Below are 27,428 nucleotides of genomic sequence, written 5' to 3'. Positions count from 1 at the left end.
AAATAAATAAAATCTTTAAAAAATGGGGGGGGGGGCGCCTGAGTAGTTCAGTGGGTTAAAGCCTCTGCCTTCAGCTCAGGTCATGATCCCAGGTCCTGGGATCGAGCCACGCATCAGCTCTCTGCTCAGCAGGGAGCCTGCTTCCTCCTCTCTCTGCCTCTCTGCCTACTTGTGATCTCTGTCTATTAAATAAATAAATAAAATTTATTTTTTAAAAAAGGTATTACAAATAATGCCTCAATATTAGTTCATTCATAGTGACAAAGGTGCTGTACTAATTAAAATGCTAATAACAGCAGAACTGGGAGTGAGATATATAGGAACTCTCCATATGATCTTCTGAGATACAACTTCTTTGCAAATCAAAAATCAAAATAAAAGTGTTACAAAGCTCCCATATGTGAGAGATCATTATTAGCAAGGCATGTACCCCTTTGAATTGAAATTATGTTTCTAAATCTGCCTCCCGACAAACAGGACCTCCTGGGGCACAGGGCCTATGATCTAGTTGAGTTTGCATACCCCAAACCCAGCATGGGCCTTGGTCCAGAACAGGTGCAAGTAGTGACAAAGGACCAAATAAATAAAGACAGGGACTGACCAAATTTCTTCCTTAACCGCAACATGCTGGGTACCCAGAAAGCTCTGAATCAGCCCTTGGCATCTGCTGTCCTAGGCTCTGACAGTGAGTTTAGGAGCAGGCCTGAAGGCCAGAACACTGTGTGCAGCCCCTGTGGCCTGTCCTGGGCCAAGGGCTTGGAATGCTCCATGAGTCCCAGCAAAGCTAATTGGAGGCAAAGCTCAGCACAGGATGATGAAGAGTTTTGAAACTAGTACAGACATTTTAGAAAGCAACCACAAAACAAAAAACTGTTTGGTAATAAACTCCTTGTTCCTGGGGGTATGTGAGCAGAGGCTGAATGGTCCAAGTTTCTGATTCAGGCTTTGCCGGGGGACCTTGCCTAGAAACCTTTCTACAATACAGTGACCAATGGCCCACAGACAATGTCCAAGTTCCAAAGGACATGCACCAATTAAGTCTAATCCCTTCCATTTGGCAGATAAGAAAACAGAAGGCCAGAGAAAGAGACTGACTTTCCCAGAGTCACACAGCACCCCACAATGCTGCCTCAGCAACGTCCAACTGCAAACCTGGCTGCGGGAATCCACCCCACGGCACCCAGCAGCTAGCCAGCTCCAGTCCATGGGTCTCCCAGAGCCCCCGCAGACAGGTCTGTACCTGCTCCACAAAGGCCCTTGGTCAGTCAAGTTGGGTTCCAGGGTTCCATGCAGCTCACAGGCCGACCAGGTGGGGAGATGGGGGAGGGACCCTAGCTTCATGGTGGGCAGACCAAGGGGACCAAAAAGCAGGTGGGGCCACTTACCTAATGGTGTGCTCAAAATAGATATCGTCCATGGAAGCGGTGACGCACGGGCAGCCAGCGTGCCTCTCGGCTGGCATCAGAAGAAAACCATACATTAGCAGCGTCCCCATGTCACCAGGCCTCTGAGCAAATGTCAGGTGTCGCGAGCTGAGGCTGTGCCTCTTGGTCCACACCCCACCTTCCTCTACTTTCTCCACCTCACTCACTACCCCCAACCCTGTTTGTTGATCATCTGTCTGGCATCTCTCCCTGCTGTGAGACTGAAACTTGAGGGCCCCAGGAGTTCTGTCCCTCTCGTTCACTACTGGGCCCCGGTCCGGGAATGGTGCCTGACCCGCAGGTGGCCCAGGGGAGACCCCCAGTGAGCAGCTGTTCAATGACTGAGTCGTCAGCCTGGGCTATTCTACTTCCCAGCTCTCCCAGGAGCCACGCCTCTGCCGTGGACATCAGCAGCATTTCCTTGCCTGAGTCATTCTCACCCTCGGGACTATGCTCTTGGCCACGTTAGTCCCCCCAGAATCCCTCCCCTGCCCCCAGGGCGGGGTCAGGGCCCAACTCTGCCTTGCCCAGCCCCCATCAAGCCATGCTACAGGGCAGGGAGCTCATGGCACCCTCAGGCCAGTCTGAAGCAGCCCCACTGGAGGTGGCCCTCTGTTGGAGCAGAGACCCAAGGGTGCAGGCCAGCCCTCAGAGCTGCGCACACACTGGGGGCAGTGGGTAGGCCCAGGCTGAGCTTTGAGAACTGGGAAGGGGCATTGCAGGCAGGTGGAACAGCATGAGCAAAGAGCAGGATGAGGAACGAAGGCGGTGCTCAGAGGGGACGGTGACCATCTCTGATCATGGGGACCTCTCGTCCAGGTGGCGGGGCTGCCCGCGGGAGGACACCTGTGCCCGGCAGAGCCTCACCGGACAGGCAGGCGGTGGTGTCGATCCATTTGAGCAGCTGCCCGACACTCAGCTCGCCACGCTGGTTGGTGTGGCAAGGCAGCACCAGCTGGCTCATCTGCACCTCCGTGGGGTTCCTGTACTCCCCGCCGTCCCCCATGGCCCCGGCGGTCTCCGCGCGAGAGGAGGACTTCCGGGATGTGCGGTTCGAGAATACAGAGGCGATGCCCTGGGAAACAGTGGGGACAGAAAGGTCAGCTTGCTGCAGGCTCTCCCAGGCCCACCGTCCCAAGACCTGAGTGCCACAGGGGGAGCAGAGACACCCCAGGGGCCACCTCCCACCAGCCCCCAACTCTAGCAGTGGCCACCCCCCTCCAGCCTAGGCTCTCAGAGCCCAGGGCGCTCACTGGATGCCATTTCTACCCAGTTTCCCTCTGGCCACCAACTCCGTGTTAGCAGGACCCTGGCTGAACCTGAGGGAGGAGGAGGGAAGTTCAGTCCTCCCTTCTGCTGGAGGGCCAGTTGGCTAAAGTTCTTCCTCAGACTGATCTTCATTCTTGAAAGGTCCCCCCTCTCCACGCAGGGAGGCCTCTGTTCCCAATAAAGTGTTCCCAGAAGCAGCTCCTACAACTCCCCCAGCGCGCCCTTCCTCGGGCTCTCTTGTTCTCCAGATGACCTCAGAGGTGGCACCTTCGCTGGGTGTTCGTCTGTCCCTAGCACTTGGCTTTCCTGACCGGGAGGGCTCCAGGCCACCACCGACCAGCTGTCCGGTCCAGGCCAAGCCTGCCGCAGCTGCCAGCTGGAGGAGCCGCCGAGGAAGGCCTCAGACTCATGAATTGGAGGTGGAGTTTCTACCCAGGGCCTGGCTTGCCTGTCCCCAGGCAGAAAGGATGGGGCGTACAGGGCGGTGCCTTGGATGGGCTGGGATGAGGAAGGGGGCCTCCTAGCTCTCTGGCCTATTCTCCCTAACAGGCTGTGAGTGAGAGCTGAGCACCCCTGCCCGTGTGAGAGAAATGACCCAAGTCCCAGCTCTTGTGGCTGGGGTAACAGTAGCAGCGAACATTTCTATCACATTTACTAGGCATCAAATACTCCGCTAAGCACTTGGCATGTACAAATTCCACTGAAGCCACACGACAAACCCCTGAGGTGGGTTCATTGCTACCCTCAGTCTGCAGGTAGGGCTCCAGGAAGCGGGGAGCACAGCTGTGACCCAAGGTCTGGCCACAGAGCCTGAGGTCCTACCACCACACTGCACTGGCTGCTCCTGGGGCTGAGAAGGCCCAGTGCCACGCCCCAACACTGACCCTGCCACAGCCCCAGAGAGGGGCAAGGACAGCTCTCTGTGCTGGGGTCTGTCCTCCTTGGATAATTTCCCCCACGAGGCTCCCACAGCCAATTCAATAAATTCAAAACACACCAAGGTGACTCATTCAAGGTTGTGGACCCCCTAAGCAGCAGAACTGGGATTCGAACCAGGCCTTTCTGACCTAGAACAGCTTCTGGGTCCCTGGAGAGGCAGCGCATTCCAGAGAGCCCCCAGGTTTGAGGTACCATGCTCCATGTCAAGGAGAGAGTGAGGGCAGCCCCAGGATTGCTCAGCCTGGGAAGAGGCCTGCAGGGTGCCAGGCTGCCAGGATTGCGGGCTCCTGCCGGCATCTGGCAGGCCACTATGGTGGCCAAGCAGCAGGACCCATCACCATGGTAACCACTGCCAAGGCACTTCCGGCCTGTTGTGCACTGCAGGCCTGCATAGATGCGGCTGCGCGGTCGCCTTTCTGGGTGTGGGAGATGGCAGAGGGAGGAGGCAGGCAGACTCCAGTCCCCTGTACTCTCCCCAAACCCGTCCCATGACAGAGGTTCTGGGCAGAACTTTCCAGAAAGAAGCCACAGAGCATGCTAGGAAAATGGGGGATGCAAGATGTAAAGGGTAGGGGGTCAGAAGAAAGGGAGCAGACCAGGTGGGATTTCTGGGCAGTTCCAGGCATGCACACAGAAAGCCCGACACACAATGTCCCTGCTTCACAAATCGATTTTTGCATTACCACCTCATCAGGTCCTCACAAGGAAGGCAGAGCATGAGAACTATTGACCCCATTTTACAGATGTGGAAAGTGAGGATGGAAACAGCAGTAGACCAGCAAGTGGGACACCTGAGTTCCAGTCCTCTCTCTGCTTCTCACCCGGTCAGTCTCCACTCCCACCACCAGCTTCCTATTTCCTGTTCCATGAAAAGGAGTCACTCCCCTCACCTTAGATTCTACAGGCCCGGAGGAGGCAGAATCTTTGCCTTATTTGTTCATTCATTCATTCACCGAGCACTTCCCCTGTGCCCTGGACCAAACATTGAGAGAACAAAGATAAACTGGTCTGTTCCCTCTGAAAAGCCCCTACTCTACTGCTCATGCTTAGAAGGGCCTGGCACACGGTAGGACCTCATCAAAGGTTTGTGGAGGGACGAGTAGAGACAGACTTGAGTTCAAATCCTAGCCCTGGCCCTCCAGTGCTTGGTGATTCTGAGCACGTCCCCGCCCCTCCTGAGCTTCATCGGTCACTCACTGGGCAGGCAGGGGCAGGGGAAGACTGCCAATTCCTAAGGCAGCCCCAGTCCTGCTTCCAGGATCAGACTCCACCCCTGCAGGGCTCTCGCAGGCCCAGCTGACATTTCTGTTGAGAAAGCTGGGAGGTCCCGTCACTCTGTCAGACAGGCAACGTCGTGCTCCTCGGAGCAGGGCTGAGCTCTTAGGCAAACTGAGGGGCAAGACCCATGGTGGTCATCCCCTGCTCTCGTCCAGGAGAAGGGCACAGAGCCCCGGGGCTAGAGCATGAGTGAAGGGACAGAGCAGCGCCACTGCCCCCAGGCATGGCCTCTCAGACTCCAACTCCTTCCTTGGCTCAAGGCAGTCTTGCCCACGTCATGGCAGGCCAGGCTGGCCCGCCTCCTACCCCAAGGTGGGCAGGCAGCCAGCCTGGGAGGCAGGGGCGTGTGCGGCCCAGACAAGGTTCAGCCAATGGGGCCCCAGAGCCAGGCCACCCCTCCCAGGGCCAGTCACGGGGAGAGCAGAGGCCCCAGATGGAGTCAGGGCCTGGAGCAGCCAGGCCAGGCTGAGCCAAGACAGCTGACAGGGAGGGCAGAGCCCGCTGCGAAGGTGGGAAGGGCATCTGGGGGTCAGAGACGTGCCCTCTCGGATGGCAGATGTGCCTACGCTGGCCCCAGACCACAGCAGACCTGGCCAGATTTGGTCATCCCAGACTGGCTACACCATGAGCTCTGTGTCCTTCTTCCTGGGCCACAGCCATGTCACAGACCTGCTGGGCCAGGTCAGGAGGGGCCATTTTCACCCAGTCCCCTCAGAGCTAAGGAGACTGACGCACACAGAGAGAGAGGCTGGCCCTGGGTCACACCAGGGAACCAGGATGAGCCCTCCTGTTACAGCAACCCCACACCAACAGACTTAACCTTGACTTCTTCTCTCTTCCAAGTCCCAAGTCCCAGGGACCCACCCCCCTAAACTCTCAGGCGCCCCCTTTACCGTGACAACTCGGGCCCCCACTAGGCACTGCTAGCTCACTAGACTGTTCCTGTCCACAGGCCTCCATGCTCTCCACCTTCTTCTAGCTTCCAGCACCAGGCACACCTTTCCCAACAGCAAATCCACCAAAACAACAACCGTAACTTTCCGTACCCTGCCTTGCAGGGACACTAGGCCCAGTCTTTATAACTCCCTCCACTGTGGGACTTCATTCTGTCCCTTAGGACGGTACAGGCCTTTCTGAAGAGCAAGCCTGACCAGATACCTCCCCTGCTCAAGACTCCTCAATGGCTCCCTACTACTCAGAATCGAGGCCCCACTCTGTGGCTCCTGCAGCTGCTCTCATAAGCTCCAGGCCGCACATCCGTCCTCAGAGCACCACTCTCACCCAGCTCCATCCCCCCACCATGGGGGTGCTGCTTCTGCCTAGGATCCCTTTATCTGCCCTATGTGCTAGGTGAGCCCTTCCTCTACCCACTTCAAGCTCCCACCACCGCTTCCCCAGAGAGAGTTAGGGCCTCCCTGGCCCCACACCCTCTGCTGCCTCTATCACAGCCCTAACCAAGCCGTGTGGTCACTGTTTTGTGAGCTACCTCCCCCATCAGACAGGCATTCACACAGGACAGGGACAGACTCAGGCCTGCCATGGAGCAGGTGCCGAATAAACACCTATGGAGAAGGAAAAGGAAGGAAAACGTGAGAGATGGCGTGGCCCTAGAGCTGAAGCTCAAAAGACGAGGCAAAAAGGACATAAGAACAGCGGAAAGGAGGAGTGAAATGACTGCGGCTTGGGGGACGTGACCCATGGAAGGAAGGAAGCAGGTGGGAGGGCACTAGGTGGAGTCAGGTGGAGAGGAGCCCAGGAGTCTCCAGGAACCACAGAAGACTCCTGGAGAAGAGTGTGGCCCACAGTGATGAGCCAGGAAAGGAGACCAGCCAGCGGATAGATCTCAGTGCCTTCAAGAACCATCTGGAACAGCAGGCTTACAGCAGAGGAGACCCACCTGTCCTGGCAGGAAGGAGCAGCCTCACATGACCTTTCAGCCAACCCTTCATGACATGAGGCTGTCTATACACAGGCCTTAGGTGTCAGCCTGCCCTGGTTTCAAATCCAGTTCCACAACTAACTCGTGTGACCTTGGGCAGGCTGCTCAACCTCTGTGGGCCTCAGTTTTCCCATCTGTAAGAATGGGATTATTATAAGACCTACCTCTAAGTGTCATTGTAGAGATGAAATTAAACAAGAGTGAGTGTTTGAGGCTCTTAGAACACACCCATCCTAGGGTGAACATTGATAGAGCACTTAATGTTAGCAATTTAAAGCTGAGTTTGGGCTTTCTACAGAAATAGAGCCGGGAGAGACCCAAACATAGTTCACACTGAGTGTTTATATGATACTTTCTGACCTGGGTTCACCAGAACTTCAGGGCAACCCAGTGAGGGGACAAGGTTGTGAGCCCCTTTGAGAGGTTCTGTGAGAATTCAAACTAGTGACAGTGGAACAAAAATTCCACCTGGATAGGAGACTGCAAAGGCCCTGTTCCTCCCTCCCCATTTCCTGAGGGGGTGGGGATAAGAAATCGGGCCTAGGGGCGGTGGGCGGTCAGGCATGGAGGAGCACATTTGGGCCACTCTAGGAGCCACTGGCCAGGCCCCATGAAAGACCTGATTGAGCCACTCCACTCTGAGCAGTGAAAGGAAGCTGTCCAAACTAGATGGCCTGTCCCCACAAAGGGGGAATCCAGCCTCTCCGAGGAACCAGGGTGTCCTCCTGACAGTTTCCCCACCAGCAAAGCCGGAGCATGTGTCAACCTCCCAAATTTCCCTTCAAGCCTACTCCTTACCTCCCTCCCAAAAAAGGCTCTGAGGCAGCCTGCACTGCCACAGCACACAGACCCCACAGGCACCCTGAGCCAAAATGCAAACAAAGCCGGGGAACCAAATAAGGGAAGAGAGGATTATGTTAGGAACTCAGTTGCTCAAAAAGTCTGTCTGCCGTGGAATACTGCAAATTTGTCTTGAGGTTCCCAGCAGACGAAACAAGGCGGGAAAGGGTAGCAGTGGGTACCAAACTCAGAGATAAAAAGAAAGAGCTCTCCTCCAGGAAGCCAGCCTAAGGGCTGGGAGAAGGGCACCGGTGGGCTGTTCCTGTTCCGTAGGTTTCTGATGATCATATTACATCAGATCACACCTGCATTCTATAGGATAAATAATGGTCCCTGGTGCCCTCTGCAAACATCCTCGTTTTACTTCTGGCTACAGGCCCTGTTGGCACTTGACATTTGTCAAGATTCTGGGGTGGGACAGGTAGAAAATTAAGCCAGTATTTTGTAGGAAGCACCTCCTATGTGCCATTCACTCGGGTCGACCTTTAGGGAACACCTGCTATGTATGGAGTTCTTTGCTAGGACATTTCCTACGGATTATCTCAGTAACTTTTACATCTGCCCTGTGAGGCATTGTTATTCTACCCATTTTACTGCTGAGCCTACTCAGATACCTTGGAGCTGGGGAAGATGCAGGAAACAAATGACTCCAAGTCACACAGCCAGTCAGTGACCAACGAGAACAGAGGCCACGGCCTTGAGTCTCTGTCCAGGGCTCACAGTCTGGCGTGGGCTGACCAGGCACTTCTGACAGCCAGCTCTTACGCTCTCCCAGCATGAAAGAGGGGGAAGGGAAGGACTTTGGCCTTCTAGTCCTGCCCTATGAGGAAGGGAGAAGGGATACAGGGCATAAGAGAAACTCTGAGGTAAGGACAAGCTTTCCTCCGGGTAGCCCCATCTGTCCTTCAGAAGCAGAGTCTCACAGGACATTTTCAGTTTAGTTGTCTTATGTAAACATAAATGGAACTTTTACCAGCTCGTCCTTCCCAGAAGACCTTGGAAAAAGTTATTTTACCTCTCCATGACTCAGTTTCCTCATCTGTCTAAAAGATACATAAAAGAACCCGAGCTCGGGGTGCCTGGGTGGCTCAGTGGGTTGAGCCGCTGCCTTCGGCTCAGGTCATGATCCCGGGGTCCTGGGATGGAGCCCCACATCGGGCTCTCTACTCAGCGGGGAGCCTGCTTCCTCCTCTCTCTCTCTGCCTGCCTCTCTGCCTACTTGTGATTTAAAAAAATAAATAAATAAAAATAAATAAATAAATAAATAAAAGAACCCAAGCTCACAGTAAGGATTCTAAAAGACAGCAACCCACTAGAATGCCTAAAGCAAAATCATGGACAATACAAGTGTCAGCAAGGGTCTGGAGAACATGGTATGCTGCTGCGGGAGGGGATAGAAGATGTTGGAGCCACTATGGAAAAACAGTTTGTCAGGTCCTCAGAAAGCTGAGCACGGAAACGCTGGAGGACTTTGCAACTCCATTCCTAGGTAGAGACCCAAAGGCACGGAAAACAAGGACTCCACAAATTAAGCCGCACCCGTGTTCACGACAGCACTACTCACCATAGCCAAAAAGGGGAAACGGTCCAAACGTCCATTGGTGAATAAATGGATAAGCCCACTGTGGTCTTACATACAATGGAACGTTAGTCAGACATGAGAAGGAACAAAGCAGCCATATGTAAAACATGGCTAAATTTCAGAAACATCATCCTGAGTGAAACAAGCCCAACACAAAAGGTCACCCATTACATGGTTCCATTTATGTGAAGTCTCCAGTACAGACAAAGCAGACTGGTGCTTGCCAGGGACTGGGGACGGCAGGACAGGGGAGAGACTTCTTAAATGGTAGGGGGCTTTACTTCGTAGTGATGGAAATATTTTGGATCTTGACAGAGGCGGTGGTGGCCCAACACTGTGATGTCCCCAGTTCCACTGTTCTGTGTACTTGAAAATGGTGAATTATACATTATGTGTATTTCACCTTGATAAATTACTTTTTTTTAATTCTTAAGAGATACCATATCAGATAGGTCTGCTAGTTTAACATAAATTAAATGTAAAATGCCAAATACGTTTAAAAAAAAAAAAAAAGATACTGGAAGCAAGCATGTTTGGCATAGTAAAAATGATAGATTTCATTCTTAGATGTGTAGGCCTCAGTTTCTTCATCTGTCCAGTGGGATGTTAGCTAGATAGTCTTCAAGACTATTTCCAACCCTGAAGGGCGTGACTTCCAGGAAGAACTCCTTACCAAGGCTCAGGCAGCCCCACAGAGTGTGCTGCCCTGCCTCCCACCACAGGCCCTTTGCCCATGCTGTTCCCTGTGCTTAAAGCACTCTTCATCTCTGCAAAGCCTACTCACCTTTCAAATCCATTACCTCTGCCCCACTCTCATGCTTCTGACACCATGTACCTCCCCTCTCTAATGCTGTCCACCAACAATGTTCAATAAACTGTGTGAGTATTTGGGTGGCCTGGATCTGAAGACCCACCAGGAAGGAGCCCTGTCTCTCCACTCCTGGTGTCCGCAGGACCCAGCAAAGTGCCTGGCTTGCTGTGGACCAAATGAATGTTTGTTCAGTGGGTCCCCAATCTCCACTAGTGTCACCCCATGTAGACTGGGAAGAACACCAGCCACGAGGTCAGGGGAGGTTCTCCATCAGAGGCCCAACTCCCACCCCTGCCCCCTCACCCCATTCTAGAAAAGAGCCTAAACATCACCTGCCACCCTCCACCCCCAAGTGTAAAAATAACTTCGTCTGAAATCTGACACCTACCCACAGCCCAGTCATCTTGAAAACTCCCCCTATCCCACTGAGAAGGCTGCCTGGAGCCAACCAGGGTAAGGAGGGCATTTTCTGAATGCTTTCCCATTCTTACCTCATCTGTCCCATGGACAAATATTGGAGGCAATGTACACAGACGACCTGAGCCCAGAGTAGTCCCAAGTCCTGTCCACGGCCCCCCAGCTCTGAACCACAGAACACTCCCCTCCATCTACACAACAGACCCTTCTACCACCACGAGAGTGGGAAGGGCTTCGAGATTGATCACAGTTGCCTGCTTGTGTGGATGGGGAAACTGAGGCACAGGTAGATCTCTGTCCAAAGGTCTTTAGAGTCAGGCAGACCTTGGGTAAGTTACTGAGAAGTTGTTTCCTCCTTGGGGGGAACAGGGGAAGACAAATACCTCCACCCCACCTCCATCCAAGAGTAGAGGTGAGGATTAAGGGAAGTCCCCAAACCAAGGACCCGGCTAACTGTGAAGTGCTGTGCCTTTGTGAGGGGGCAGTTGGCCGGACAGGGACTTGTCTTTCCTAAACCACCACCAATGCCAGCAGCCTTTCTTCCTCACTTTGGGGAAACAGAAACATGGGGCACGAAGGCGGTACGGGCCAGTGGGTTCTGGAGGCAGGCATACGGCACGTGAGTCCCGGACCTACCCTCAGACATACAGAGGCCCCGGAACTCGCTTCCTCCCCCTGCCCCCCGTTACTCAGGTGTTCAAAAGAGCACACCACCCCACCCCTCCGAACCTGCTCCCCCATCAGATGAGATTAATGAGATGAATGAGTGTGTGGGGAAGCTGAGGACCAAGGACTAGCTCTGTGCAGCCCCTCAGCCCGCACCCCCATTCCCACCCCTCCGTACTGACTGGGCGCTGTCCATGTGGTGTGCCCCAGACTGGAGACCTATGGGAGGGGAGCATGTGTTTTCATCTCGCTGGCCCCAGTTTCCTTGTTTTTAAAGCTACAGGGGTAGGCATGCCAAGGAGATTGAGAACAATCGCCAACCCCCTTCTTTAAGTATTGACTATACGCCAGCTACTGCGCTGAGTACGTCGTGGGCGTTATCGTGTTATCCCTTTTCATCTTTACACAGCTCCAGTCATCAGCTTTGCTATTGCCTGCAGCTTATAGACAGGAAAATAGAGGCTGGGAAAGGGTCAAGAACTTGTACACACACACACACACATTCAAGCACGTAAGCACAAAACTGCCCAGCCAGTAATGGCAGAGTTGGGACAGGAACTCAAGTCTGTTTCCCCCAAAGGCTGGGGCTGCTTGGCAGCTTGGCTGTAATGGCTTCTCTCTTCTGCCAGGCAAGGTAGTTCCTGCTGCATCACCAGCCATGGGCCCTTCCAGAATCCATATGCATAAGCTCCCCTCCCCTGACTCCCTCTGCAGGAAACAGCAAGGGTCTCTGTGCCCCTTCCCGTGATGTCCCCTGGTCAGAGTACTTGGTCCCACAGAACCAGCAGCCCGGGAGGGAGGGAGGGGGGTGGCAGCCCCTAGTGAGGGAACAGCAAGCTCTCAGAGCTGAACACTGTTCTCTGTAAATCCTCAGATCTCCGGAGTGCAAGGAAACCTCAGGTCAGCAAGATTTCCAGGTCTGTGATCTCGGCTACCCCACCCCTTCAGTGGCCGTCCAGCAGGAGCTTGCTCAGTCCCAGAAACAGGCGCTCACTCCTTTCTGACAGGGACCCTTCGGGTGAGGAGCCGGGTGAGGAGCCGGGCTGCCTGCCAGAATCCCCACCCCCCCCACCTCCACCCCCCCCCCTCCCACCAAACACACTGAGAGCTGCCTCCCTGTAGCTCCCCGCCTCCGGGCTGCTTGCCACCTCCCTCCCCGGCCTCCAGCAAACCCCAGGAAGAGGCAGGAGGGACCAGAACACAGGCAATCCAACACCCAGTATGACTGGCCCACACGAGGTAGCTCCTCAGGGAACACGCTCAGACAGCACCCAGCCAGAGACCCACATTCATGGTCCACAGCCCCATGCTGGAGCCCCTGGCAGTGAGGTGGGCACTTCAGGGACTGGGGAGAACAAGTCCACCCTCTCCCCTCAGCAGGGCACCCCCCACCCTCCCTGCCAGACTTCCAAAAGCACCTCCCATCTGCCTCTGGGTCACCATGGCAACAGGCACCCACCATCCTGCGAGCAAGCCCGCTCACCTTGGAGCTGGCCACAGTGGCCACAAGTACCCAAAGCCCCTCCAGGACAGCAAGGGGGAGAGGGAGAAAGAGCCAGAAGAGGGACGTGGGGAGAAGAAGAGAGAGGTTACACAGAGGCTGGTAGGGAACAGAAGAAGAGAGGAAGAGGGAGAAGTAACAGGGCAGGAAGGGGCCCCCTCCTACCTCCCCTGCTGCACACATTCCTCAGGCTTGAGCTGCTCTCAGCCCCTGCAGGAGGGATTCTGGCCGCACAGCCGGGACTTCCTGCCCCAGGAAGCTGGCAGCCCACAGTCCCTCTGAGGCCCCAGCTGCTTCTCCAGCCCCTGCAGGCCCCTCGTGCTGAGGGATGGGGTCCTATCCTCCAGGGCAGGCGTGGCCCCTTCTCCCACACTTAAGAAGGAGGCCCCAAATCCCCCCCATTCTCCCGCCCTCCCTGGGGTCCGCAGTCCTCTCGTCCCTTCCCTCCCACCTCTCCCAGTTGCCCCTCACAGAGCGTACCAACTTTTCCTCCCCAAAAGTATTCAAGAAACCATTCCTTTATATAGATAAAGCTGTGACTTGATCCACGGATGCATTCCTTACACTGGCAAGGAGTGCACAAGGCCTCAGAATGGGCCTCGCAAAGGGCCACCAACTTCAACAGGCTGCTTCGAAGGCCTGACAGGCCAGGTGGGAAGGTCAGAGCCACGTTGCTGGGCCTGGGCTCTGGTAGAGGCTACTGCCCTGAGCAGGTGCACAGATGGCCAGGAGTGCACGGGGGCACCCCACACTCCACGGCCTTCCCTGAGCCCCGAGTTCTCCAGCTGCAAGGTGACCTTCTCAGAGGGATTCAAGAAAGGCGTGTTGAGCAGAGGGTGAGCAGGGCAGAGAGAGGAGGAAGAAAACAGGAAGGCCAGGGAACTAACAGGAAGGCTGCAGAGGGGCCCAGCAGACAGAACCCGTGTTGGAATCCTGGCCCCTCCTGTCTCCCTGGATAACCTGAAGCCCTTTATTACTTCAACCACCGTAAATCTCACTTTCCATGGGCATGATAATATCACTGACAGGATTCAGTGAGATTTTACATGCAAGGTGCTTAGCACAGACTCCAATCCAGAGAAAGTAATTAAAAAGTGTCAGCCCTTCATGTTATTACAAATCCAGAACCTGATTAGCGACCCAGGAAATCGTCCTGGCCAGGGGGAGACTATGCAGTCCCTGGGAGTAAGAGATGCCTGCGTGACTGGCTAGGGGGCCTTCTCAGAGCACACACAGAGCATGAGCTTTGGCAGGAGAGGAGAGGGGCAGGGAAGCTGCATCAGCAGGGACATCAGACGGGCCTCTCGGCCCTGCTCTGTGACAATCCCTGCCAGTTGAAGCCGCCAACTGTCTACCAACTACCAGAGCTTCACTTCAGCCACAAGCCAAGATGCTGAACGGGCAAAGTCTGTGACCCTCCACAGAGGCCTCCCACGGATGTCTACACGCAGCTGAAGCAGATGCGACGGTTGCCAGGAGACTTCCTTTCCCAGGCCTCTGAAAGTCTCGAGACCCCTCCCAACGGGACAGAAGGCAGCGATCCCTGGAAACCAGCTCAGGTTCACTGGGAACACAGCATCCCAGGCACAAGGGAAGAGATCATGAGGCAGGAATAGACATGTTCTGTGCAGTCTGCATTTGCACAAACCCAGAACATTGTAAACCCTCAGTAAAAACATGAAAACGTGTTCGACTGAACCTGGAGGGGTCTCCCCTGGGGTACCACATTTGTCTGTTCCATTCAGCATGTGATCAAACGGCTAGGATGAAGACAAGACTGGCTGCAGACGCCCACCTGAAAGGCGGTAACATACGAGCACAAGACCAGGCAGGTGAAATGGACAAGATTCATGGTACCTGCCTGCGTTTTTGTCTTTCTGTCGCCCTCACTTTGAAGGGATAAGGCTGCTGGGGAGGCTCTGGCTTAATGGCTGGATCTGCAGAAGCGGCCTCACGATCTGCGGATGCCTGCTGAGTCGGCTGAGCTGCGGGTGGGGACATGTTTCGGGCAGGAACCACGCAGTGACAGGGAGGAGGCGGGCGGCCACTGGGGTGTGGTAGGCAGCACAAGCCCCAGCCTTGTGAGCGGCAGCTGAGGGGAGGGGTAGCATGGGAAGACAACCAGGCAGGAGGGGGACAGTTAGGGAGTAGGGCTACGTGTGGCCTAGTGACAGGTCTCCACGCTGGCTGGGTCAGAGGACAAGAGGGTTCAGTACGAGATAAAACCAAGACAACGAGCATTTAGCTGGCTCAGTCAGGAGAGCATGTGACCCTTGATCTCAGGGTTCTGAGTTTGAGGTACACGTTGGGGGTAGAGATCACTTAAAAAATAAAATCTTTAAAAAAAAAAACAAGAGCAAACAGGGTGGCCAAGGCTAGAACGAGGCCCCTGATTCCTGGGGATCAACATCAATCTTTTTAAAACTCCCATTCATTCCTTCCAGACACTGGGAATACAACAGTAAATATGTTCTCTGATGGATAGACAATAAACAAGCAAAGGAACATGATCATTTTAGAGACTAAAAAGTGCTGTAAGAAACAGCGGGTAGGATGAAGAGAGAAGTTGGTGGCGTGGGAGATGCGAATTCAGCCCAGGTAATAAGGAAATTCAAAGCCCAGATCTGAATGAATGAAAGCAGGAGCGGGTCACAAAAACTCCGGAGGTATAGGGTTCAGGCAGGGAAACAGAGGGTGCAAAGAGCCCAAAGAGGATGTGGGATAAGCTTGGCTGCCAGAGGAACAGCAGGGAGGCCAGCGCCAGCTAGGCCCAACCCCCGACCATTCCCGCAGAGGGACCAGATACCAGGGACGCCATCTTGGATTCCCTAGGCCAGCCCATCCACCCGCTGAATACCACCAAGTCAACTCCACCCCACCCCAGGGAGAGCAGACCAGTCACCCCACCAAGCCCTGCCCAAACTCCCGACCCACAAAAATCTCAAGATACAGTAAAACGGTTTAGGTATGGGGGTAGTTTTTCCTGCAGAGCCACAGTGGACACAAGAGACATCATCCAAGGAGAGAGCAAGGACAGAGCTCTTTTAGAGGGCGGTGGGAGTGAGCAGCCTACAGGGGAAGAAGAGGGAGGCAGGTGAGGCAGAGGGACACTAAGGTGGGGCAGGTCTCCAGGAGGGCACCTGCTGGTCAGGGAGCTGAGCAGTCCCAGCAGATGGGCAGAGAAGCTCTAAGGGGGTGGAGGGAGGGCAGGGAGAGAAGTCACGGATTAGGGACAGGGTGAGAGGTAAAGAAGTGGAAGCAGGGACCAAAGAAAATTCTTGCGGAGATTTTTCTGGGAAAGGAGAGCAAAAAAAACAGGAAGTAGTTGGTAGAGGCACAGGGAAGGGGTCTTGTTTGCCTCAGAGGCTGGGAGATAATGGAGGTCTCATCTGGCTGCTGATGGGACACAGCCAGCAGGAGAGGGGTCTCCCCAAGCCAGAGAGCTGCCTGCAGACAGGGGCCACCCAAGAACTGGCCCAACAGAAGCTTGAAGATGCCGTTTTAGAAATCCACGGCTACCATCTATTGTGCATCTACTGTGTGCCAGGCCTAGTCCTTGGGGGTCCTTGAATTCTCTAGTCCACTCTGAAGCAGGAGTCCCCATGTATAGCTGAGGAAAAGGAAATTCAGAGATGGAACATGGAAAAAGCCACTGAACAACATGCAGCCAGTAAAAGGCAGAGGGGTGGGGCACGTGGCTGGCTCTGTGGGAAGAACATGTGACTCACGATCTGAGAGTCAGGAGTTCGAGCCCCACGTTGGGCATAGAGTTTATTTTTTAAAAAAAAGAGGCAGAGGGGAGAGTGGACTTGGGTTTCTCGGACCCTGGCCATGGGGGGAACACCAGCTCTGAGGCAGATTAGATCATATAGCCCACAGGACTTCTGAGGCCGAGCCTGACATTTTGGAGACCCTCCATGGATTGCCTTCCAGGTGATGTAGAGAAAGAGCTAGAAGTGTGGTGGTCTCTGACAGTCCAGCCCACCTGCACCATAGGCATCTCAGCATCCCAACCAGCATCATCACCCCCACAATGGCCTATCCAGAGGGCCTAGTGGGCTCAGAAGTCCATCCCCCTCTCCTGCCTGCCTTGCTGAGAACCAGTTTTCATGGTGAGACACACCTTCTCTCAGTCTTAAGCAAGGGGGTGGGATCGGGGAAACTCAGAGTCCAGGGAGGCTCTAGCGGGGGGTGGAGGTTGCTGGGAGCAATGCCGGGCTTGCCCCTTCCCTTGCCCCAAAGTCATTTCGTTCTTGGGTCCCTTCCTCTTTCCTGCCCCCTCCCCCATGGACCCCACCACCCTCCAAGCCTATAGGCACACCACTCAATCTGAACACTCGTCTTCTCTGTGTGAAGGGCCGGCTGGGTACTAAACTGCTTGCCCAAAGCAGTCTCAAATGACCGGGCCCATTACTACCCCCCACCCCACGTTACAGACAAGGAAACTATGGTTGAGAAAAGAGTAGCCAGCCACTGACTAGCCAGGAGCTCAGAGCCAGCCAGACTCAGTTCTGGCTCCAGTCTGCACAATCCCCACCCCCTGCCCCTCTGTCCCTGCCACCGTTCACACCGGGTAGTATCCCCAGAGAAGGACAGGAGGTGGGTCTCACCACACCCTCCCTAAGAAATCAAATGGAAATTGAGACCCACCTGGTTCAGCTCAGCCCTGGAGAATGCTGGAAACCTGAGGCTGCTTTAGGACGGGTTTAGAGCCACTCCCCTTCTCGACCTCTGACCACTTTCCAGGCTTGGGAATGGGCCACACCTGGCAGGGCCGCACCCCCGGGGGCAGATTGAAGCCTGTTCTGGAGGTCACAAATAGGACACCGGCAAGGAGTGGAGAGGCTGGGGCTCAGCTCCGTCACGGGGCAGTGAGCATCCATCCCGGGGGACGGGCCTCTTGGAGCCACAGCACAGGTGGCACTGGTGGCACTGGTGGCAGCCTGCCGACTTTGTAGAGCACTTCCCAGACTGTAAAGCAGGTGTAGACAGAGGAACTAGGAGACTCCTTGAGCAAGGGACCAGGTCCCATGGCTCCCTAGAGTTCCAGTGATTGACAAATAAAAGTAGCATATATTCAGATCACACAAGATGATGTTTTGATATACATATGCATTGTGGAATGATGACCACAATCAAGCTTATGAACATACCCATCACCTTGCAGTTACCCTGTTTGGGGCGGGCGGGAGGGTGGGGGGGCAGATGAGAACACCTGAGATTTACTCTCTTAGCAAATTTCAAGTTGGTAATACATCGCTGTTAACAGTGCTCCCCATGCTGTACACCAGGTCTCCAGAACTTACTCATCTTCTAACTGAAAGGTGGTACCCTTTGACCCACATCTCCACTTTCCTCCGACCTCCCCGACAAAATTTTTTCAGGACCTACCATGTTCCAGGACTTTACATACATTGTATAATGGCTTTGTATCCATAATATCGTGTAATCCTCACCAAAACCTTACGAGGGATAATGATCCCTCCTGAACAAGAAAGGAAACTGAGACCCGGCCTATCTGAAGGACTTGCCTAAGGGCGCTTGGCCCCAGGGGTGGCGCTGGGATTTTGCTTTCCTCACTACAAAAGCTGTATCTTCAAAACAGATGCTTAATGTCTGCTGACATTCATTAATTAAGACTCGATTTGCTGAGGGTCAGTTATTACCGTGGAAGAAGCCCTAGGCAGGACATACATATTACATGGACAAGAGGGCTGGAGAGGGCCTCCTCGAGGAGTCACTACCACACTCTCTCCCCACTGCTAGCGGAACAAGCTCAGTCCCACATTTCAGGCACGGAGGCCTCAGCCTGGACCAGGCTTCCTGACCCGAAAACACTTCCAAGGCCATGCTAACCCGTCACTTCCCCCAGGAAGCCTGCCCTGCCCCCTAGGCTGGTGAAGGTCCACCTCTGGGCTTCCCTCTGTCACATCCTAGCCGCACTCCACTGTCACAGTGTTCTGTACCTCTCCCTGTTTCCACATCAGTTTGGGGGCACCTGAGGACAGGTCCAGTCTGACTCACTCCGGTGTCCCCAAAGTACCAGACTTTCCCTCGCCGCCCTGAGGCCAGCTCCTCCACACAAGGAGGCTGCTCCTGGATAGTGGCCCACAGCCAGGGAGCTGGCAGAGCACCATCTGTCCCTGGAGGCAGAGGACAGAGCAGGCACAAGGCAGAGGGGTCACTCTGTCCACTTAGCCAGGTCAGCCCAGGACAAGGAGAAGAGCCATGGCCCCAGGGCCCCTGCCCCACTGTAGCTTGGGCCCAGATGAGACTAAATTCTCTAACCAGCACAAGACTTTAAATTCTCTAACCAGCTCCAAGTGGCTCGGGGATAGAGCCTTGGTTTTCTGATAGGTAAAGCCAGATGAATCCAGATGAAAGAAAAGGACCCATCTCTACCATGGTCAGTCGTATGCCAAGCTCTGTACTCCTGCAAAGTCATTAACGTTGTCAATGACCCAGCAAGATCTAGAGGAACAGCCGAGGTTCACAGAGGAGGAAACGAAGGGTCAAGGGCATTAGTATCTCTAACACAGGTCTCTAGACTCCTGAGCAGCTGTGCGGAGGTGCTGAGGAGGCCGGCTCGGCCTGGTCTGGCCCAAACACAGGTGGAAGGCAGGGGTACAACCCCAGTAGGTGTGAGGCAGGGGAGAAGGTGATGGCCCTAATCTTCATTGTCAGCCGCTAAAGGTGGGCAGATGCAGCTGCGATGGGGTGGGTCTGGGTATGACAGTGAGGCCATTCTCTAGATGCACAGAGGTTCCAAAGGTCTCCCTGGCCAGGACAGGGGCTGGGAAAGGGGTCTCAGCCTGGCAATTAGGGATTCTAAGTGTCTCACCAGTTGTACAAGCCCAGGCACATCATCTCACTTCTCTGTGCCTTGTCTGCACCAGGGGACTGAGTCTATCACCCACCTGCCTGATGTGAGGGGTCAGGGAGTGGAGGGGAAGATGGCCGGGACCTTCCTCATGCTGGCCATACAGACAGGAACCATGATGATGTGTCTCCCTAGGTCTCTGAGCTTCTCTGAGCACAGTGTGCAGGGACTGTGTACCTTTGCACTAAGCCTGGGGACAGAGCATCCCCACGCACCGCCCAGTCTGGCGGGCAGGGTAATACAACCCCTAGCACTCCACACCCCAAGCCCTGCTGCAAGGCCCAGACCCCCAGCCTGCAGCCCATGGTAGCATTGTCTCTGCCCCTCCCACCTGCTCCTGTCCCAGCCACACCCGCCTCCACTCAGTAGCTCCAAGTCACCCAGCCCTCCCAACACCTCGGAGCCTGCCAATGAATGCCATTCCCTCTGCCCGGAATACGCTTCCAGCCCTTCCTTTGGCTGTCTCCTTCTCAGCATTTAGGTTTCTGCTCAGTAGTCACCGGCTCAGAGGGCCTTCCACTGACCTCTCTCATTATTCTCTCACAGTCTCTAGTTCTCCAGCAATCTGAGTTCAACGTCAGCTGTGCCACTTAACAGCTGTGTAACCTTGAGCAAGTTACTTAACCTCTCTCAGGTTCATCTTCAACAGGGGCATAGTAATGTTATCTCCTACACAGACTTGTTACAAAGGCTAAATGAGTTCATGCATGCTTGGCACACAGGGAGCGCTTCGACGGCGTCTACGCTCATGGTCATTACTGTTCGTGGCACTTAGCACAGGCTTTGGTCCTGTATTTACTTGACTACTTTCTCACTGTGTCTCCTTCATTAGCCGGCAGCTCCGCATGGCAGCCTGGGTTCATCACAGGCTGCTTAGCACCTGCCACAGGCTAATTCCCGTGCAGGGAAGAACTGAAATCAGTATACTATCGCGAGGAGATGCCATTCATTCCGGAGGCAGGCAAGATGCAAATGGGCCGGAGGGATGATGGCTGAGCTAGGTTTTGAAGGATGAAGGCGAGTCCTCCAGACAGACTACAAACACTAAGGGTGTCTCTCCATGCCTGAGACCAGGGTTCATATGGGGTTCCTGAACACGCTGAGGCTATGTATCTAAGTCGTGCCTCTTCCTCCAGGAAGCCTTCTGGGACGACTTCAGCACCCTTCTGAGCTCCCATAGTCACTCATTCATCCAGTAGTTTTTGCACTCATACTATATGACAGGTGTGTCATTTTAATCCTGTTGGTCTCCCCTCCTCTACCACACAGCAAGGTTCTCAAGGCAGACAGGCCCTGTCTTTCATGGTCAGGACCAGCCTCAAGATGGTGCACCAATGCTTCCTAAAAGTCCAGACCCCCAGGAAGTCAAGGCTGGTGGGGACCTCAAAGAACACTCAAAGAGGGGGAGCACCTGGCCCAAGGTTATATATGAGCAATGGAGTGAAGATAAGATGTTAATCCAAAGAGGGGCCAAACACTGTGCCTGAAACCTCCTCACACTCTGAACTAAGCCCTTCATGAGGCTGGGTGGCCAGGCTGGGGAGAAGCTCCAGCTGTCCCCAGGTTCAAGGTGAAGCAGTAGGATCACTGCCAGCAGTCAGGAGTAGCATGTCCATCCGTAGATGTGCAAGCATGTGCGCAGATGCCTGTGGCTGTTCCTGACCTTCCAGCCTTCTGTCGGCCACACGGCCAGGGTGCGGGGCTTCTCAGGGAACCTGGGATCGACAGCCCCATTACCTTTCCCAGAGTAAATAAAGTACTCCGGAGGTGCCCTTGACCTGGCTAACACCAAGGCTGAACAGAAGTTCCCAGTCTCCCACTAGGGACCAGCGGGCCCCTTCTAGCCCAAGAGTACGGGACTCAGGACCCAGTACAGACTGACATCTTGGGCACTGAGAGAGGCAAAGACTGAGACAGGACAGCAGGCCCTTTCCAGCACCAGCAGACAGGCAGTCAGTGCCCCCCACACACACACCTTGCTCCCTCAGCTTGGCAGGCTGACCTCCTCACTCTCATTCACATGTTCTGAGCCTTGCTGGGTGCAGGGAAAAGCCAGAACCATCTGCCGTGCCACGGGATATGGACGAGGGCCCCCAAACCCTGGGATGCAGGGCTGTGGGTTCTCTGAGGGCCCCTGCCTGTTCCCAGTTAACCTGGCTTTCTGCGTCCCAGTGAAGAGTGTTTGGTGGGTTTTTTTTTTATTTGCTTGCTGTTCATTAAAAACAGCTCAGGTAACAACTCAGAAAACCATCCCAAACTGTCCTATATTATTGGGGGATGAAGGGAATTCAGGAGGAAACGGGGAAGTCCAAGGAGATCTACCATGCAGGCAATGGACCACAGGTGGCAATCCAGACCAGAGTGTTCTCAGCTGGCATGAGGTCACCCATGTCACCTCATGGGCCCAATTCCACCCCCACATCTACATCCGCACCCAGACTTGGGAAAGGGGGCTGGAGAACAGGGAAGTAAAATGCTGCCTGGGCTCAGACTCGGATCCTGTGGCCTGGAGTCTCACTCAGCTTTTGCACTTTTCGCAGGGCAGAGCCTCAGTTTCCCTAAGAGCTCAGAGTCTCTGCCAGATTGCCTGTGTTCAAATCCCAGCTCTGCCACTTCCTACTAGTGTGATTCTGAGCCTGGGCAAGTCCTCAACCCCTCTGAGCCTCAGTTTCCTCATCTGGGATACAGGGATAATAACTGTACCCACCTCACAGAGAACTGAATGAATTAATATATACAAAGCATTTGGTGTGGTGCATAGAGTGGTCAGTGTTATATATGGATTTGCCATGATTCTGCAAAATGATGATAAGGACACATCCTTCCCCTACTGCCTTCTCCCCCAGTTATCGATGGGAATCAATGGGGGGAAAAATCATGAAAGGCACAAGAGAAGACACAGCCCCACCTCTCTGCCCCAAGGTCAGGAGCTGGGAAGCAAGAGGCCCATGCATTCATTAGACAGTGTCTGGGGCTCTGACCATGCCCAGCCCTCTGATGGGCACACCAAGAGCAGCCTCATGGAACTGATTGGCTGGTGGAAAAGATAGATGTGCAAGTCTACCACACAGTCCAGTGTGAGAAGGAACTAACAGAGGCTCTCTGTGCCCTGAGAAATCTAGGAAGTCTTCCTGGAGGAGTTGGCATCTGAGCTGAGGGGGAGGTGGAGGAGGGGACGTGGGGGTGGCTAGGAGCCACCCAAGCAAAAAGCACAGTAGGGATCATAGCACAGAGGAGAGAACAAAGGTGGTATACTGAGGCAGTGGCAAGCAGTTCACCATGGCTGAATCTATTGGGGTGGGGAAGGTGGGATGAGGAGGGAGAAGCAGGCAGAAGATTACCAGGAGCCTCTTGTATCAGGTGAGGAACATGAGCACTGTACTGAAGGCAGCTGGCTAAGCAGGTGCGGGATAACCCCGTTTACCAATAGGTAATAAGAAGCATCTAATAAGAAGCATCCCTCCGGGAAGGGGACTGGGAGGGGCTGGATGTGGAATGGGGGAAGCAGGGAGAAGGTGCCCTAGACGCGGGAGGGTGCTGAGGTCTGAGCTGAGTGGCAGTCATACAGATGAGGGGATGGGGTCAGTAAGAGATTTACTTGTCCCTGTCCCCTTTAAAAAGGCTTTTCCTGAGAATGTCCTCAGAGGACACCGACTCTGTGCCCAGCACAACCTCAACCAGTCTGTCCTGCACCCTTCTCCCGGTCACCAGATCAAAGGCCCCCGCCAGGCAGTGATGAGCACTTGGCTCCATCCCATGTCTCAGCATCTAATCTCAGCTCCAAAGTCCCTGGTAAGACACTCCAGGGAAACGTGGGTTGTAAGGCCACCCTGCAGGACACCTGTCCAACAGCCCATGCCTGGTCCGGAGCTTGCTCTCTGAAAGAGGTTATTGTCCCCGAGAATCCCGGGCTGCCACACCCTCACTCACCCACTCACAGCCCCCACCCCCAGCCCTGTAACTTCCATCAGGGTCCAAGCCCTGAACTCCAGCAGAAGCCTTGAACTCCAGCACGCCACAGAGGCACCGAGCTCTGAAGTCCGGCAGAAGCACTCGCCGGACTCGGCGGGGAGAAACACGCACCCCCAAAATAGAACTCCAGATGCAGAAAACTTCCCCTCAGCATGGCCCCTGGGGCTTGCTTCAGGATTGTTGCCTCTAATAAACCAGCCTAGGAGTTCTGCAATTCCTCCTTCCAGGGAGATCTAGGAAATGGCCCAGGGAAAATGAGCGAGAAGACGGAGAACTTCTGGCTTAAAATGGAAACTTCAATTCTCTTTCAGGATCCCCAGCCTCCAGACCCCTCCCCTTGGCCTCCAACCAGCCTCCTCACACCCACCCTGCATACCCTTCGCAGGTGATTTCCGACATTCTGGATCATCGCGGCCAGGCCGGTTGGCAGCACCCTCTGAGAGAGACACTGGTCACCTGAGCAACAGGCAGGCTTCGGCTCCAAATGAAGCCGGTCAGCCTCTCGTCTGCTCCTCCTCCCGAGCTCCCGCCCCTCCTGAGCCCAGCTGTTATCACTGAGTCCTGCCTCTCCTGGCACCGCCCTCTGCCCCCTTCTCCCAGAGCACCCCCCTCCAAGGCTCCTGGGCCTGCCTGGCAGACAGGACGGAGAGAGGCTGCCAACTGGACCCCGGCCAAGTCAGGGGGCCCTGTGCCTGCCCGCTGGGCACCTCTCGGGACACTCGCTTTACTTTCAGCCACAGCTAAACTTAGTCAACCCCACTGCCAGCCCCTGACGTCCTGCTCATGGGGTCTCTTGGCTCTGGGGTCCCTCACAGGGGCCGGGAGTCTCCACCTCACCGGCCCCAGCCAGTTAGACTGGCAAAAACGGTCACCAGGCTTCCATCCATCCACAAGGGGTCAGGCCAGAGGTGGCAGGAAGCCAGGGAGCAGCCAGCGGCCTCCCAAAGAGACACCAGACCCACCTGCTAGGACTCTTCACCCTGGGGAGTGCTGCCCCCAAGTGCAGCCCAATGCCAGAGGCTGGCCAGGGACAGGGAGCACCCCCTCCTTCTTAAAGGACTTCTTAAAGTAACACCTGCCAAATCCCACCCCAGGCACTCCGTAGCTACCACCGACTAAGAGAACACCCAGATTTTCTCTTGTCGTCCTTGCTTCTGGAAGAGGCTTCACAAGGGGGCCTTGACACTGACACTTGGGCTTTTCATGATGGGCCAATAATATAAAGTCCTTGGTGGTTAAGAGTAGAAGGCAGGGCAGAGCCAGGCAGGGGGAGCCAGGGAGAGCAATAACCGAACACCTGCTGTGTCCAAGGCCTAGTGCTGTCCTCACTCCAGCCCACTGGAACATCCCTTGGAGCGGGAGGGGAAATGTGACATGGCCCAGGTGGCACAGCTGCTGAGTGCAGAGCCATGCTGGAACACAGGTCGGCCCTATCTGCCCTCCATTGCCTCCAGCTCACTCCCCACACTCCTAATGATGTCTCCCCCTGAGCCTAAGACACCTGGGTTCTGGGCATGGTTCTCTCTCGAACAGAACTCCATGTGCCTCTGAAAGGATTCTCATGTCTATTCCTGTGAGCTCAAGTCTTTCCCTGAAAGAGCTCAGGGGTCTTCAGCCGTTCAGTGTCAACGAGTGAGAAATTAAAATCAAGCCTTAAAGACAGCAAGATGGTCCAAGGATGGCCCTGAGGGGTGGGGCAATCGAGGAGGCTTCCTGGAGGAGGTGGTGCTTTCTGGCCTGAAGACTGAATGGGCCTGGATAGTTTGAGAAGAAGAGTGAGATGGAAGGCCTAACAGGAACAGAACAGGATGCTCATCTTGAAGTAAAAAGCTGGGAATCTGTTGAGGAGGGCCTCAAGTGCCAGGCCACCGGGCTGAGGCAACAAGAAGCTTCGAAGAATGAAGCACATGCCCCACGTGACAAAAGCCATGTGAAGTGAACAGGACAGGGATCATGAGTCCTCCCCTGACTGATAAGAAAACCAACCCAGAGAAGGCACAGCCCAGCGCACGGCATTCCAGCAGACAGGAAGGCCAATTTCAGGGTTCCATGGTACAGAGACCCAGAGAGTTTCTGGTCCCCAGCCTACACTTTCACCAGTGGCTTACAATGTCTCAGACACACTAGACTCAGTCTAGTACCCCTATCTTACACAGGGGTACCCTGAAGCCCAGGGATGAGAGGCAAGCTACCCAAAGTCCATGAGGAAGTTGTCTAGAATCGCTACTCCTAACCTCAAGCCTAGAGCCCTGTCTACCTCACCCCACAGCAAGGCACAAAACAAGGGAGGCTTCCATAAGACTTAGGAGAGGACTCCCAGCAAGGTTGAATCAGCATCCTGTCAGGAACAGGCCACAGAGGGGGTGCCTGGGTGGCTCAGTGGGTTAGGCCTCTGACTTCAGCTGAGGTCATGATCTCAGAGTCCTGGGATCGAGCCCCGCATCGGGCTCTCTCCTCAGTAGAGAGCCTGTTTCCCCTTCTCTCTCTGCCTGCTGCTCTGCCTATTTGTGATCTCTCTCTGTCAAATAAATAAATAAAACCTTAAAAAAAAAAAAAAAGGAACAGGCCACAGAGATCCAGATCTTTCTGCAGAAGGCTCTGCAGTCCACAAAGTTCTCTCTCCTCTCTGCTCTTCTTTGGCAGCTCTGTGACTCCAGTGAAGTCACAGACTCCACTCTGTGGTGTCTCTGTGACTCCAGTGAAGATCTCCATGGGCATCTGCCTCCCCTTCCCAACTCTCCCACAAGTCCCCTGAGGGCTGACACCACATCTTATCATCTCTGGCCCCTCTCCCCATCAGCCAGCAGACCAGGGTCCTAAACGTAGGAAACACACCGCAGCCCCGGGTGAATCACAGTCCTGGAAAGGTGGGTAGAGACCCGGTCTTAAGTGAGAGTGAGGCCGGTGGTCTCCAAACTTCAGCCTGCATCAGAACCACACGGAAGGTGGCTTAAAATGCAGACTGCTGAAAGCAAGGCTCCCAGAGAGCCCAAGAATTTGCATTTCTAATAAGATCCCAAGAGATGCTGATGCTGCTGGTCCAAGGACCATACGGTGGGAGCCAGTGAGCTGGGGACACAGGTGGGGGGAATGAGACCCAGAGACGGTTGAGATGGCTTGTGACTGTCCCTCACTCTCATGGCCACCATCACTGTCATTACAGCTCCTCACATACACGCCTAGCCCCGTGCCAGCCCCTCAGGTATGGTACCACCTCTGAGCCTCACCCTTTGAGGAAGGCACTAGCATTATCACTCCGCTCCAGAGGAAAACTGAAGGCAAAGGGTCATGTATCCAAAGTCATGCAGCTGATAAGACTTAGCGTAAGGATTTGAACCCTGATCGAAGTCCAGAGCCCACAGGTGTAACCAGCACTCTGTGTAGCCTCTCACAGCTCATGTGGACCAAGGATTTCTCTAGGGCTGCCCAAAACCCGTAGGCTCATTGCTGACATGGGATGAGCTTGTGGTGCCCGTAGTCCAAAGGCCTGGTCCCTAAGGACACATCTAGGGAGCCCCATGAGTCAAGAAAGCCTGCTTCTTAAGTCCCAGACCCTGAGTATTTTCCCCTGAAAGCGCTTCTTATATAATATCCTTCATACCCTAATACCATATAATACCCATATCCTAATACTCATATAATATCCTTCAGCTGGAAGACATACGTCTGCATTAATTCTTCAAGCCCATGTCCCAGCTGTGTCACCCCACTCCGTGACAAAACACAGCAAAGTAACCTCCATTTATATGCCACAGAGATACTGGGTTGTCACTGTCTGGCAGGGGTCTGTTTCCCCTATCAGACTGGGAACTGGCACAGACAGGGAGTTCATCTGAGTCATCTGAGTCCTCAGCATGGGGTCTGCCCAGAACAAGGGTATAGTGAGTGAGAGGGAGGAAGGGGTAGAGGA

General features: G+C 54.5%; 1 protein-coding gene across 9 annotated transcripts in view; it reads right to left on the bottom strand.

The window, feature by feature from the left end:
- The window catches only part of ACOT11 (acyl-CoA thioesterase 11), a 90,683-nt gene that overhangs the window by 23,024 nt on the left and 40,231 nt on the right, over positions 1-27,428 (bottom strand). For 3 of the 9 annotated variants that reach the window (XM_082686175.1, XM_082686174.1, XM_082686170.1), the window contains exons 2-3: positions 2,292-2,499; positions 1,386-1,455 (exon numbers count right to left, since the gene is read on the bottom strand). In XM_082686175.1, the coding sequence (XP_082542301.1) occupies positions 1,386-1,455; positions 2,292-2,430 (209 nt within the window). In that variant the 5' untranslated portion in view covers positions 2,431-2,499. Of the gene's footprint in view, positions 1-1,385; positions 1,456-2,291; positions 2,500-2,898; positions 3,012-14,523; positions 14,703-17,316; positions 17,638-23,894; positions 24,021-27,428 lie in introns of those variants that run through there. The other 6 variants (XM_082686168.1, XM_082686169.1, XM_082686171.1 and 3 more) reach the window with 5 other exon arrangements.

Source organism: Mustela nivalis (assembly GCF_964662115.1).
Source record: "Mustela nivalis genome assembly, chromosome: 10".
Taxonomy (NCBI): domain Eukaryota; kingdom Metazoa; phylum Chordata; class Mammalia; order Carnivora; family Mustelidae; genus Mustela; species Mustela nivalis.
The sequence above is the reverse complement of the archived record's forward strand: the minus strand, read 5'-3'. Positions and strand labels throughout refer to the sequence as shown.